Source organism: Ochotona princeps, chromosome 22 (assembly GCF_030435755.1).
Source record: "Ochotona princeps isolate mOchPri1 chromosome 22, mOchPri1.hap1, whole genome shotgun sequence".
In the NCBI taxonomy this organism is placed as follows: domain Eukaryota; kingdom Metazoa; phylum Chordata; class Mammalia; order Lagomorpha; family Ochotonidae; genus Ochotona; species Ochotona princeps.
Genome location: NC_080853.1, coordinates 16,999,716 through 17,012,969, shown reverse-complemented (window position 1 = coordinate 17,012,969; position 13,254 = coordinate 16,999,716). Strand labels below are relative to the sequence as shown.

General features: G+C 55.6%; 1 protein-coding gene across 2 annotated transcripts; it reads left to right on the top strand.

Moving 5' to 3' along the window:
* The first annotated feature begins 702 nt into the window (after positions 1-702).
* Positions 703-12,859, top strand: ERGIC3 (ERGIC and golgi 3). Of its 2 annotated transcripts, XM_004585763.4 has the most exons (14): positions 703-871; positions 990-1,060; positions 1,146-1,233; positions 1,361-1,480; positions 4,854-4,947; positions 7,229-7,394; positions 7,521-7,578; positions 10,207-10,221; positions 10,793-10,824; positions 11,448-11,544; positions 11,619-11,683; positions 12,208-12,344; positions 12,418-12,473; positions 12,648-12,859. In XM_004585763.4, the coding sequence occupies exons 1-14, from the start codon at positions 784-786 to the stop codon at positions 12,725-12,727; spliced, it is 1,167 nt and encodes a 388-aa protein (XP_004585820.1). In that variant the 5' UTR covers positions 703-783; the 3' UTR covers positions 12,728-12,859. The 2 variants fall into 2 exon arrangements, with proteins under 2 accessions (XP_004585820.1, XP_004585821.1); XM_004585764.4 differs by lacking the exon at positions 10,207-10,221.
* Positions 12,860-13,254: the final 395 nt, after the last annotated feature.

Below are 13,254 nucleotides of genomic sequence, written 5' to 3'. Positions count from 1 at the left end.
TGGGAAAGCAGTGCAGATAGCCCAAAGCCTTGGGATCCTGCACCTGTGTGGGAGACTCCTTAAGTATAAATTAATCTTAAAACTATAATAATAAAGCCACTACAGCTTGGTCACAGGGGACCATGTTCTACATCATGGACTGCCACTGCAGCCGCAGCAGGAGGGCAGGGCTGCACGAGGTGGAGCACACTGGGGTATTTCAGCAAGCAGCGCTGAGAAGCAAAATCAACCCCAAAGCCCTGCCTGGTTTCCCGTGAGGTGGGGAAAAGCTGGAGAGAACCAGGTCCAGCTGGTACCCGGCCCTGACGGCCAACAAGTTATTCAACTGCTCCAGGCCAGCGTACTGGTCCACAAACAGCAATGAAAACCACGTGCGCTTTGTGCGCCGCAGACGCTCACGCTCGACCTGCCCCACAGATCTGATGCAGCAGGTGGACGCAGTTATTCCTAACCAATGACCGCTGGCGCTCTAAAAAACCATTGGGGTGGGATGTCCGGGACCCCGCTGGGAAGCTCTGGGTGCAGCTCTAGCCATAAGAAAAGCCACTTGGTCCGAGAACCGCCACAGTTACCCCCCAACTCTCAACTGCCAGGTCCCTGGCCAGCTGGACAGCACGGCCCCGTGGGCGGGACGGCCTCTCTGAGAACGTGAGAGGGGTGGAGTCAGGCATGCGCACTGCCACGCCGGCTTCAGGAGCCCAAGGGGGCGTGGTTGCCACTGCGGGCCGGAAGCGGGAGGCCGCAGGGGCGGGGCCGGGGGTGTCCTTTTTCCGGCCGGTCCCCATGGAGGCGCTGGGGAAGCTGAAGCAGTTCGATGCCTATCCCAAGACTCTGGAGGACTTCCGGGTCAAGACCTGCGGGGGTGCCACGGGTAGGTAGCGGCGGGGCCGGGGTTGCAGGGGAGGGGAGCTGGCTGGACGCTGGCCGGCCTGCTGGAGGCCGGAGGAGCGCCCCGAGGCCCTGCTGATCCCCCGCTGTCCGCCTCGCAGTGACCATCGTCAGTGGCTTGCTCATGTTGTTGTTGTTCCTGTCCGAGCTGCAGTATTACCTTACCACGGAGGTGAGGGGCGCGGCCGGGTCGGGGTGGGAAGTTGCGGGGCTCTGGGGCGTTGGGTACCAGTCTGACCGCGGCCGCGCCGCCCCAGGTGCATCCCGAGCTCTACGTGGACAAGTCGCGGGGAGATAAACTGAAGATCAACATCGACGTTCTGTTCCCGCACATGCCTTGCGCCTGTGAGTACATCTCCGTGCGTGGGAGCTGCAAGACCCGCAGCTCCAGCCTCCAGGGGTCTACACCCTGACACATGCCCTGCGTGGTTAGGGTCCCCTCCGGCCCCTCAGCCCGAACCCCTGCTTCCAGATCTGAGCATCGACGCCATGGATGTGGCCGGGGAGCAGCAGCTGGATGTAGAACACAACCTATTCAAGAAACGCCTGGACAAGGATGGGGTCCCCGTGAGCTCCGAGGCGGAGCGCCATGGTAACAGGGTGGAGCAGTTACATGGGTCTGGGGTCTGGAGCTGGGTGAGAGTAGCTGGGCCCTCCCTTCCTCGCAGGTGGCCTGTGTTAAACAAGCCTGGAGAAGACAGCTGGCCAGCCTGGCTGCTGAGGTCCGTGGGGTTGATGTGCGGCCAGGTGCTGCTGGTTTGACAGCACTTGGTGGATGGCTCTTTGGTGTGGGTGCTGTGGCACACCCTCTGTAGTTGGACCTGTGCTCCTTTGAGGATGTCTTCCTCTAGCGCTGGGGTTAAATTCATCCCTGGGGGCATAGGCTTTGGAATGCTGATTGTTGAGGGTTAGGACTCACATCACCGTGCCTGGGTTCAGGTCTTGTAAACAGTGGCCCCCATCGTGTGGAACTGTAGGATGACGTTGCTGCAGGCGGCTCCCATCCATGGATGGTTTGACTTTAGGTGTTTTGACTTTCTGGTGGTGCGGAAGTGGACTGTGAGCAGCCGTGTGCGTCTCCCTTCAGGGAGGGCCTTCAGTACCTTGGATAGCTAACACTTGGTTCTCGAGTAGGTTTTGTTTGGGATGGTTTTGCCCAACTGGAGGATGATGGAAGGTAGGCAGGGCAGGACTGAGCTGCTTATTAGATCCATTTAGGTTTATTAAATCCATTTTCGACTTACCATGTTTTAAAGACTTATTTTTATCCAAGAGGTAAATTTACAGAGAAAAGGAAAGACAGAGATCTTCCATCTGCTGGTTCACTCCCAAATGGCTGCATTGGCTGGGGCTGAGCTGACCTGATCCAAAGCCAGGAGCTAGGAGCTTCTAACAGGTCTCCCACATTGGTGCAGGATCCCAAGGCTTTGGTCTGTCCTCTGCTGCTTTCCCAGGCCACAAGCAAGGATCTAGATGGGAAATAAAGCAACCAGGATATGAACCAGCACCATATGAGATGCTGGTGCCAGGCAGATTAGTCTGTTGAGCCACCACACGGGCCCTCATATTTTCAGTGTTTATGGGGTCTTAGGCAGAGGAACCCAAGGTAAACAGAGACACATCTGTAATGGAAAGCTGTCAGGGCAACCAACTGCTCCATTCTAGCTTCCATCCCTTTTTCTTTTTTTTGTTATTTTTTGTTTGTTTGTTTCCATCCATTTTTCAAAGCAGCTGGCCTTGACCAACTTCCCCACCAGAGTGAAACTCTGTGTGGAGATCTCCCCACTTCCAGCGTTTTCCCTCCTGAGGAGTGAGCATTCTCATTCATTCCTACGGCAGATGTGTGGTACACACTGTGGAACCAGTGGAGCTGGCTTGAGCCTTGCAGGTGCAGGAGAGCAGGCAGCAGTGACCCCAAAGCTTGCAGCTTGCACAGGTCAGGGACTTGGAGTAGAGGTGACCAGAGAGGAGATAGGGGAGAGCTTGGTGGGATGGGGGTGGGGGTCCAGAAGGAAGGATTATATTCTTATTACTGTGAAACAAGTTATCCTGGAAGCTAGTAGCTTAGTACAGCAAACGTGTGTTTTATCTTCTTCCCCAGGTTGGCAGGTTGGATGTTCAGGGGGGCCCGGTGGTCCCTGCTTACAGTAGCCATTCCTGAGGTCCCATCAGGTATTGCCCAGAGCCACAGGCTCTGCCTCTAGAGGGCTCACTCATCCAGCTGTGGGCAGGACACCTCCGTGCTTGGCCAGGCGTGCCTCTCAGGCTGCGTGAGTGGCCTTGTAGTATGGCATGGCAGCGGCCTTCATCCGTGAGGTCTTGTGAGTGACCCACGAGAGACCCTGTGAACAGCGACAGCTTGGTGACCTGGCCTCGGAAGCTGCCCACCGCCATCTCTGCAGCATGTTGGTGGTTACTAGGCCAGCGCTGGTCACTGGGGAGGACACTGCATACAGGTGGGAATGCTAGAGTGTGGGGACCAGTGGGGACATTTTGGAGATCAACTCCCACAGTGCAAGGTCAGGACTACAGGGGAGCAGGTTAAACTCGGGATATCTGAGGTTAAGTGTAACAGTCTGGGATATGGGATTTAGAGCAGGAGAGGGGCGGAGATGGGAGTTACAGCACCAGACTAAGGGAGAGAAACCCTGAGGGTGAACGGAGGTAAAGGAGATTTCTAGTAACTGTATCCTCACCCTCTCCTGGAAATAGGTGTCCAAAAAGGACTAAGTGAGATTAGCCACTGAAGTAGGAGAGATCCAAGAAGTGTTCCAGAAACCAAATGAGAAAGAATTTCCAGAAGAATGGGAAGGCTTGGTGTTTGGCATAGCAGGTAAAGCTGCTGCTGCCTGTGGCACCAATATCCCATATGGATGCTGGTTTGTGTCTCAGCTGCTTAAGTGCTGATCTGATCCTGCTCCCTGCTAATGGCTTGGAAAAGCAATGGACAATGGCTCAAGTGTCTGGGCCCCTGCACTCCACATGGGAAACCTAGATGAAGCTCCTGGCTCCTGGTTTAGCCCTGCCATTGTGGACTGTTAGCTAAGAGTAAAGAAAGGGTTGAGGGGATGGTTTTGAAGCCCCAAAGATAGAGAAGCAGGTATAAATTAGTCACTTCAAAGAATAGGGGAGTGGCCTGGTGAGGGTGATGACAGAATTACCAGGCTTGCTTAAGGTCGTGACAGGTCAGAGTAAGCACAGAATCTGACCGGGGCTTTGCTTTGCCTAAGAAGCTGGGCTTGTGCAACCAAGGGAGAGAGACAGTGAAGTGTGAGGATAGGAGAACCATGGTCCATGGAACTTGGCAAGGGAGGAGAGGACATGAGGAGGTGCATGTTTTCGTGGCATCTGAGAGTTGGTGGCTGTCAGGTCCCAGGGAGAGGGAACTGGAAAACAAGGGGAAAGTCGGCAAAAATTAAAATTAAAATTGAGTTTTGGGAGGTTTGTGGTTTTCACTAATGCCAAGTTCTATGTCTGTGCATGGAAATGGGTGGCTGGGGGCGGGGAGAATGATGCAGTAAGAATATTATTGGCAGTGAGAGCCCAGGTACTGACTGTTGAGACCACATGGTTGGGAGAGAGGCAGAAACTGGGTATGAGGGAGGGCCCTGAGAACCACTGGTCTGGCCCAGGAGTGTGGGCAGGTGGTTAGAGCTGAAGATGTCCCGTCGTAGGTCATCCTGGTACAGTCCCTTCCGGTGAGCAAGCCTTTCCAGGGATACCCTCCACCCCAAGAGAGCTGTCCTATGTGAAGTGGGGTGAAGGTCACGTGTCCCAGCTGGCATTTAGTACTTCCTAGGCCTGTTTCCTTACGTCTAATTTCATTTAAACAGTCTGTGTTTAGAAGTATATAGTCGGTATCGCTTGGTAAATATCAGCTGGAAGTACTATGGGCTGCTGGCTGGAGGGCCAGGGTCGCCTACGTCCCTATGCTGCCCCTAGCTGTGCCTCTGCCCTCCCCTCAGAGCTCGGCAAGATCGAGGTGACCGTGTTCGACCCGAACTCCCTGGATCCTGACCGCTGTGAGAGCTGCTATGGCGCGGAGTCTGAAGACATCAAGTGAGTGGCTGCCTTGGGCAGGGGAGCAGGCGACATAAGGCACATCTGGAGGCTGCAGTGTCCTCTTGCTGAGACCGACAGGGAGGCTGAGCCAAGGGTTAGAAAGGAGGGGCGTGGATGTGTTATTGAGCCACTGATGCGGTGCAGGCAGCAGAGGCTCTGTGACAAGGGCTTGCCCTTTGAGCCCTGCTCAACAGCTTAGAGAGGTGAATCAGGGGTACCCTGTGGAGTCCTGTGGCCGGCCTGGTGCAGCCCTGAGTTCTCATAGAGGCCAGCACTGTGACACAGTGGCTAAAGCCTCTGCCTGCTGTGCTGGCATCCCATGTGGGCACCAGTTTGAGTCCCAGAAACTCCACTTCTACAGCCTGGGGACGTAATGGAGAATGGCCCACGTGCTTTAGGCCCATGTACCCACGTGGGAGACCCTGAAGAAGCTCCTGGCTTTGGACCTCACAACCATTTGAGGAGTAAGCTAGTGGATAGAAGAGCTCTTTTTTTTGTCTCTCCCTCTCTCTTTCTCTCTTTTTTTTTTTCTTTTGTTGTTGTTGTTAAGATTTATTTATTTTGTTGGAAAGGCAGATGTACAGAGAGGAGGAGAGACAGAGAGGAAGATCTTCATCCGATGATTCACTCCCCAACTGAGCCACAACGGCCGGTGCTGTGCCGATCCAAAGCCAGGAGCCAGGGACTTCCTCCAGGTCCCAAGGCTTTGGGCCGTCCTCAACTGCTTTCCCAAGCCACAAGCAGGGAGCTGGATGGGAAGAGAAGCTGCCAGGATTATAACCGGCGCCATATGGGATCCCGGCGCGTTCAAGGCGAGGACTTTAGCCATTACGCTATCACACCAGGCCCTCTCCCTCTCTTTGTAACTCTTTCAAATAAATAAATTTAAAACAGAAACTAAATTTAAAAAAATCAGAAACAAAAACAAACCCCAAAACTTTCTCATTTGTGTAAGGATTTAAGGTCTGTAATGGGAAAAGTCCCTAAGACAACAGGCTCAGCCCAGGCTGTTCAACCCCCCACATATGGGAGCTGATGTGTTTCCTGGGCCCTGAGAGCGACTCAGGGCGACTTTGTCACTTAAGTATCATTTTATTTTTGAAGATTTATTAATTTATTTGAAAGAGTTACAGAGATTGAAAAGAGTCACAGGCAGGAAGTGGAACTCTGTCCGGGTCGCCCATGTGTGTGAAGGAGCACCCCAAGCCATTAGCAGTGAGCCGGATTGGAAATGCAGCAGATGGGACATGAACCGACTTCCATATGAGATGTCTGCGTCAGAGGTGGTAACTTGACCCACTATGCCATGATGTTAGCCCCAGAATTTTTTTTTTTAATATTCATCTATTTTTGTTGGGAAGGCAGATTTACAGAGAGGAGGAGACAGAACTATCTTCCATCTACTGGTTCACTACCCAAGCAGCTGCAACAGCTGAAGCTGAGTCAATCCAAAGCCAGGAGTCAAGAACTTGTTCCAGATCCCAAGGCTTTGGGCCATCCTCTGCTGCTTTCCCAGGCTACAGGCAGGGAACTAGATGGAGAGTGGAGCAGCCAAGACACAAACCAGCACCCACATGGGATCCTGGTGTATGCAAAGCAAGGATTTAGCCACTAGGCTATCATGCTGGGCCCAAACCACTTCTTTGTCTAAAAGAACTATTTTTATTGGAAAGACAGATTTTAGAGAGAAGGAGAGACAGAAAGATCTTCCATCCACTGGTTTACACCACAAATGGCAACAATGGCCAGAGCCAAGTCGATCCAAAGATGGGAACCAGGAACCAGGAGCTTCTGGGTCTCCCAGTTGGGTGCAGGGTCCCAAGGCTTTGGGCCGTCCTCCACTGCTTTTTCAGGCCACAAGCAGGGAGCTGATGGGAAGTAGAGCAGCCAGGACATGAACCAATGCTCTTATGGGATTCAAGCTCTTGAAGGCACAGTATTAGTCAGTTGAGCCATCGCACCAGCCCCTAGTTTTACCACTTCTAAGTGCACAACTCGGTGGCGTCAAGTACATTCACAGTGCTGTACACCCATCACTACCAGCTATTCCAAACTTAATAGCACTTCGAGTAGAATGGGAATGCAGATTGCTTTTTATAAAACATTTTGTTGGAAATACATATTTTGAGAGTTGTGTTGCCCCTCAGGAAACGCATTTGGGGGTCAGGCACGAGGCTAGCTGAGGTGTCAAGTGCAGGCAGACTCTGTAGGTTTGTTTGCCACCATACCTGCTCTGGCCTTGTGCCTCGAGGACACTCAGCCCCGCACCCTGCTGCAGGTGCTGTAACACATGTGAAGATGTGCGAGAGGCTTATCGCCGCCGAGGCTGGGCCTTCAAGAACCCAGATACCATCGAGCAGTGCCGGAGAGAGGGCTTTAGTCAGAAGATGCAGGAGCAGAAGAACGAAGGTTGCCAGGTGTATGGCTTCTTGGAAGTCAACAAGGTACCAGACAAATGAGCTGGGCTCAGCTGGGCTGGGAAGAGTGCCATGGTGAACTGGGGGGCCACTGAGGCCCTCAGTGGGTGCGAGGAAGACATGGCTACAGAATAAGAAGACTGTCCCTTGCAGGTGGCTGGGAACTTCCACTTTGCCCCCGGGAAGAGCTTCCAGCAGTCTCACGTCCATGGTGAGTGATCCCTTGTCCAGCAGGGAGGTCCAGGCCCGAGACCCCTCGGAAAGCTAGAGGTCCCTCACCTACTCACTGTCTTGGTCCAGAGGACACCCTCATCTCGGGGCAGCCCATCTGTGGGTGGGGACCCGTCTCAGCGCTTACTGGTTTTGTGCCTTAGGGAGCATTTGTGGGCTTCAGTGTTCTACATAAAGATGGTGGTGATGGTCTTTTTCTCACCAGGTATTTGTACAGGTAAAACTGGAAGCCCAGAGCCTGCTTGTGGTAGGCGTTTGCTCATAAGAGAGCCGTGTGATGTGTGGCTTTGGGGGAACAGGGCAGGGTTGGAACGTAGATCTGGCAGCTCATGAGCTGTGTCCCATCCTAGTTGGTCTCTTTGGTGAAGTGGATTGGCAGTGCTGGAGTCTGCCTCACCAGCTGCTGGGATGTATGGGAGAGTTAACTGGCTTGTGCTTACCTGTGCTCTGCTGTGCGTCCACTTGACTTAGCCATCCCCTATAGCCAGCATGCTGGTTTAGTGCTGAGACAACAACAGGGAACCAAGTTGGGCTCTCAGAACATTCTAGGAAGGAACAAGGCAAGGAGCAAGGATGTGCAGTGTGTGTTCTGTGTTAAGTACTGTGATCTGCCACGAGGTAGGATAAGCATGGTGGAGGCAAGGGCTCAGAGGGCCGGCGCAGGGATGCTATTAGCAGGATGGTCGGCGACACTCTGCTGGGGTGATATTTGAGCAGAGATGTGAAGGAGCCCAGCAGCCTGCCTCATGGATGCCTGAGGAGAAGTTCCCTTGCGGAATGGGAGTCCCTCAGGCAAGCTCAGGCTGCAGCAGAACAGTTGGGTGTGAACAGAGAACGTGGCTGTGTTTGTGTGCAGGTATTTGGGCAAGGCATGTGGGAAGCTGGCCTTCCATGCCGAATGAGAGGGGAGGCCATGTGAGCACTTGTGGAAGCTATGTGCAATATGGCACGGCTGTTAGAGACACAGCTGGCTGCTCTGAGAAACCAGGAGATGGAGGGATCAGAATCCGAGCAGCTGTTCCATGGTTGGGCCACACGGCAGCAAGTGAAGGCAAAACCAGCAGATGTGAGGGGTGATGGCAGGAGGGGTCAAGAATGGCCTGCACCTCAATGTAGGAGACGGGGTGTGGAGGGACAGGGCTTGACAATGGCAGGCAGTGGCATAAGGCAGACATTCATCTATTGATGTTCTAGGCCTTTGGGATTTATTTGGGTGTCCTTCCAGACCAGCTGTGGATTCTGCAGCCTGGAGTGCCAGGACAAGAGTGGTCTGACGCTCTAGGGTTGGAGGTGGCAGTGTATCTGTCCTGCGATGGGGTAGATAGGAAGAGGGAAGTGCAGAGCTGAGTGCCACGCCTCCTTTGCTGAGACACTGGGGAGGTGGGGGTACATGCCAGGTGAAGGTTGTGCTGCTGCCGGTGGGGAGAGGCTTCAGAACTCTCACATCCTGGGGAACAGGATGGGTGCATGTGGCGTAGTGGCCAATTACTGTCTGGACAGAGTTGTTGGGCAGAATGGTAGGGATCGCATAGGAAGGGTTTAGGAGGATGACGAGAGGAAGCCCCTCCCAGATTGAAACGTGGACCGACAGGGGGCTTTTCTCCGGTAGGTAACATTGCAGACTGATAAATAGCGTCAGAAGTGACAGGCTACAGAGGGGCCCACGAAACATTGAGAGGGATGGTCCTGGAGTGAGGGCCTCGTGAAAGGGGAAGCAAGCAAGGGCCCTGGGCCTAGCCCTAGTGCAGCGGGCAGGGAGCGGGGGTGGTGGGCGCTCTGAATGCAGGGCTCATCTCCTCTGGGTGTTTGTTTTCTCCGTGATGTTAGCAGCAAGGTCATCTGCTGGGTGTGATGGGGGACAGTGAGCTGAAGGTGGTAGTAAGGGGCAGGGGCTTTAAGCCCAAGAAAGATAGAGGTATGGAAGAGGAATAGTTGCCCTCAGGGGGGCCGGGGGCTGTGGTTGAAGCAGAGGGTGCCATGGGTATTCAGGGGCTGGTACTCCAGAATGAGCACCCAGTGCCTGGCAGGAGGACTCAGCAGAGATGGGAGCCAAGAGCCAGGCCATGACAAGGGGCTCGAGGGGAGGGAGTCTAACAGGGTGTGGAGTGAAGGCAGTGTGGGGGCACCCATGGGTGTGTCTGCAGAACCCTGTGGGGCCTGAGAGGAAGCTGGGGCAACTGGTCAGATGACACACGCCAAGCTGTCAGCCAGGGCTCAATGGAAGCAGCCCTCCACCTGGGGCTGTTGTCCACTGGCCCAGGCCCAGAGCGCAGTATGTGGAAGGATGTCCCGACACACAGTTGCTTTGCTCACAGCTGCAGGCAGAAGTCCTCATGGTGGGGGGTGTGTGTGTGTAATCTGAGCTCTCACCTGTTAACAGCCTGTGCTGGACAGCAGCTCTTGGGGGCTCAGGGCTTCTTTCAGGTCACTCTGCTTCTGTCCCCAAGGTGCTCACACCCTCTGGCCATGGAAGAGCTCCCTTGAGAGAGGACAGGTGGAGGCCTGACGCAGGCCAGCCCCTCCTGCCTCTCCCCCTTGCTGCACTGTTCTTGTCTGAATCTTTTGTTCTCTCCCTCCTTCCCTCTCTGCTCGCCTCCCTTTGCTGCAGTACATGCTGTGGAGAGTAAGTGGCCCTTGGGGGCAGCCTGACCTCCTAGGATTGGGGGGTGGTGTGTGGATGGGTCTGGGTCTGAGACCTGCCCAGGCCCGGCTGCTGTGTGACGTTACCGGCCCTAGAATGCGTCTTAGAGGTGGCGTTCCTTACAGCAGAAGGCCCAGGGGTAGGAGGCAGGAAAGACTTGTTCTGGAAGCAAGCACAGGGGCCCTTTGGGGTTTCCATCTGTGGGTGGGCAAGGGCATGACAGCCTCAGTGTTAAACAGAGGCTGAGAGTGGGTGGGTATTGTTTGTGTGACGCAGGCAAAGCCTCAGCAGGGAAACACGCCTGAGTCTGTGTGTATGTTTGAGAGTAAGTAGGACCTGTGTGCCAGTGACCCCTAAGAAAGGCACAGACTTGCCCAGGCCCATGGCTCACCCTCTCTGGTTGGTCAGCAGGACCTGGGATGCCAGGCCACAGGGTGAATGGGGGACATCACAGAAGAGCCCAGCGGATCACATTTCAGAGGGTGGGAGTGAGAAGTCCAGGTGGGGACTCTGGGGGGTCATTGCCCCTGACACTTTGTCTCTTCCCTCCTAGTCCATGACCTGCAGAGCTTCGGCCTCGACAACGTATGTGCCCTGGGGCGCCGTAGGGGTTGGGGGCCTGATGTGGGGACATTCTGGGCTAGGGGAGCCCATGGAGAAAATACCCCCTGTTCTCACAGGGATTTGACATGATCGGAGACCTGAGCAGGTGGCAGGGGAGGGGGCAGGCCAGGGTTTGAGAAGAGCATCCTTGATAGAGGGCAGACAGGGCCTTGGGGGGGTGTTGCCCAGGAGCAGCAGGGCAGGTGAATCTGAAGAGTTGGCAGGACACAGGGGCCATGTTGGCGGCTCTGCCCTCTCCTGGAGGGGAAGCTGGCTGCTGCTGAGGATGGGATTTGGAGCAGGAGTGCAGCTAACTGATCCGGGGCCCTGCAGCCTGAGCCTGAGGGGGTAGAGACCTGCAGGCAAGGTTGGCAGCTGCCACTCAGGGCCAGAGCCCAGGTCATGCATACCTGACGTGGGGTTTGAAACCCAGGAGCCCACGGGCTGGGTGCAGAGAATTCCCATGGAAAAGCCTCAGGAAGTGCCTTCTCCTGCCCCCTCCCTTCTGCCTTGACTACCCAGAGAAGTCCAGGCACCCTCTGCCCCTGGCTAGGAGGGTTGGACGGGGCATAGTGTGGGATCTCAGGCTTTGGTGTTACCTGCAGATCAACATGACGCACTACATCCAGCACCTGTCATTCGGGGAGGACTACCCGGGCATCGTCAACCCCCTGGACCACACCAACGTCACTGCACCACAAGGTACCAGCCTGGGAGGTGGCCCCCACTGCCAGGGTCCTGCCTGGTAGCCATCTCCCTCACTCTCTTCTCTGCAGCTTCCATGATGTTCCAGTATTTCGTGAAGGTCGTCCCCACTGTGTATATGAAAGTGGATGGGGAGGTGAGTGGGGCATGTGGATGGCAGAGGTGCCTGCTGTGACCACACCCAGGAGTATGTGCAACAGTGCCCACTGTGTGCTGGGAAACAGGCTGACAGAGTGAGGACAGCTACTTCCCAGGCGGAGTTTGGGTCCTGGGGCTGTTGGCCTACAAGGCACTTGCCCCTTCTGCTCCTCCTGCCCTGTCCCCACTGTCCCTGTTGACTTCTGCGTCCTGCCCCTGTGGTCTGTTCCAGGCTAGGGGTGAGCCAGGACAAGGCCCTTCTGCTCCCTGCCAGCCTGTGGAGCTGTGTCTCTAAGCAGCCTATAATGAGGCACTCATTCCAGCCTGTGGCTGCGGCCATGGAGAGCTGTTCCCATCCCTGGGCCCCCAGAGACAACATCTACCAAGTGCTGGGGCTGGCAGGTGTATCAGGGTGGCAAGGCCGGGAGCAGCAGTAGCCGCCAGCACCAAGCACTCCTTCCTTGGGTAGCACAGGACTTGCCCTCCCCTGCCCTGCCCTGCCCAGGCTGCCCTCCCTCCCAGGTGCTGAGGACAAATCAGTTCTCTGTGACCAGACATGAGAAGGTTGCCAATGGGCTGCTGGGCGACCAGGGACTGCCTGGGGTCTTCGTGCTGTATGAGCTCTCGCCCATGATGGTGAAGCTAACAGAGAAGCACAGGTGAGGGCAGGCAAGGCCAGTGGTGGGGAGAAGGGGTTAGGGTGCCCACTGAGCCCACCCACTCCCCTGCCAGGTCCTTCACTCACTTCCTGACTGGAGTGTGCGCCATCATTGGGGGCATGTTCACAGGTAAGAGCCTCAGGGCGGCTGCTGGCTGCGGTGTGGTGGGGAAGGTTGCCCCCGGGGAACCTTAGAACCCTTTGAGGACCAAGGGGAACTGGCAGCCGAGCCGGCGGGGTACCCATGCTCTTGAGGTCAAGACGGGCCCAGCCAGGCTACCACCAGCCCTTGTCTCTCTGCCAGTGGCTGGACTCATCGATTCGCTCATCTACCACTCGGCACGAGCCATCCAGAAGAAAATCGACCTCGGAAAGACGACGTAGTGCCCCCTCCCCTCCATCGGCCACTCCTGTTGCTCTGCAGCCTGTGGCTGTACCCCTGCCTCTCGCAGCATCATCCCTTCACCTCAGATCCAGCCCCAAGCCAGGTTGATAAATCTATTGATTGTGATAGTACTTGCGGGTCTCAGCGTGGTCCTTTGTCCAGCTTTAGTCCAGGAACAAGCCTCTCCTCAGTCACTCACAGAGGACAACCATGACTGACAGGCCAGGACCCCAGGCTCCTCTGGGTACCTCCTGTGGGCCTCCCCTGGTCATCCAGGCTTTATCCAGATGACTGTCCACTGCAAAGCCCTGTCCTCATGCCTCCCTCTATGGCCTTAAGACCTCAGAGGAAGCTTCTGGAAGCCACCTTGGCCCCCCAGGCTAATGCAGGCCACCCAAAGGCCACCATTGCAGGGTTCCAGGTACAGGTGGGGCTGGTCACCTCTACTGTCAGCAAGCTGCTAATGCTCTCTGACCCTGCCCTGGCCAAGCCCCATGCGGCTCCCTCCAGGCCCTTGCTGTCAGGG

Coding starts and splice junctions, on each gene's coding strand:
- ERGIC3 (XM_004585763.4), top strand. CDS start 784: ATGGAGGCGCTGGGGAAGCTGAAGCAGTTCGATGCCTATCCCAAGACT. Junction 7,395..7,520: donor GCTTCTTGGAAGTCAACAAG/GTACCAGACAAA, acceptor TGTCCCTTGCAG/GTGGCTGGGAACTTCCACTT. Junction 12,345..12,417: donor AAGCTAACAGAGAAGCACAG/GTGAGGGCAGGC, acceptor CTCCCCTGCCAG/GTCCTTCACTCACTTCCTGA.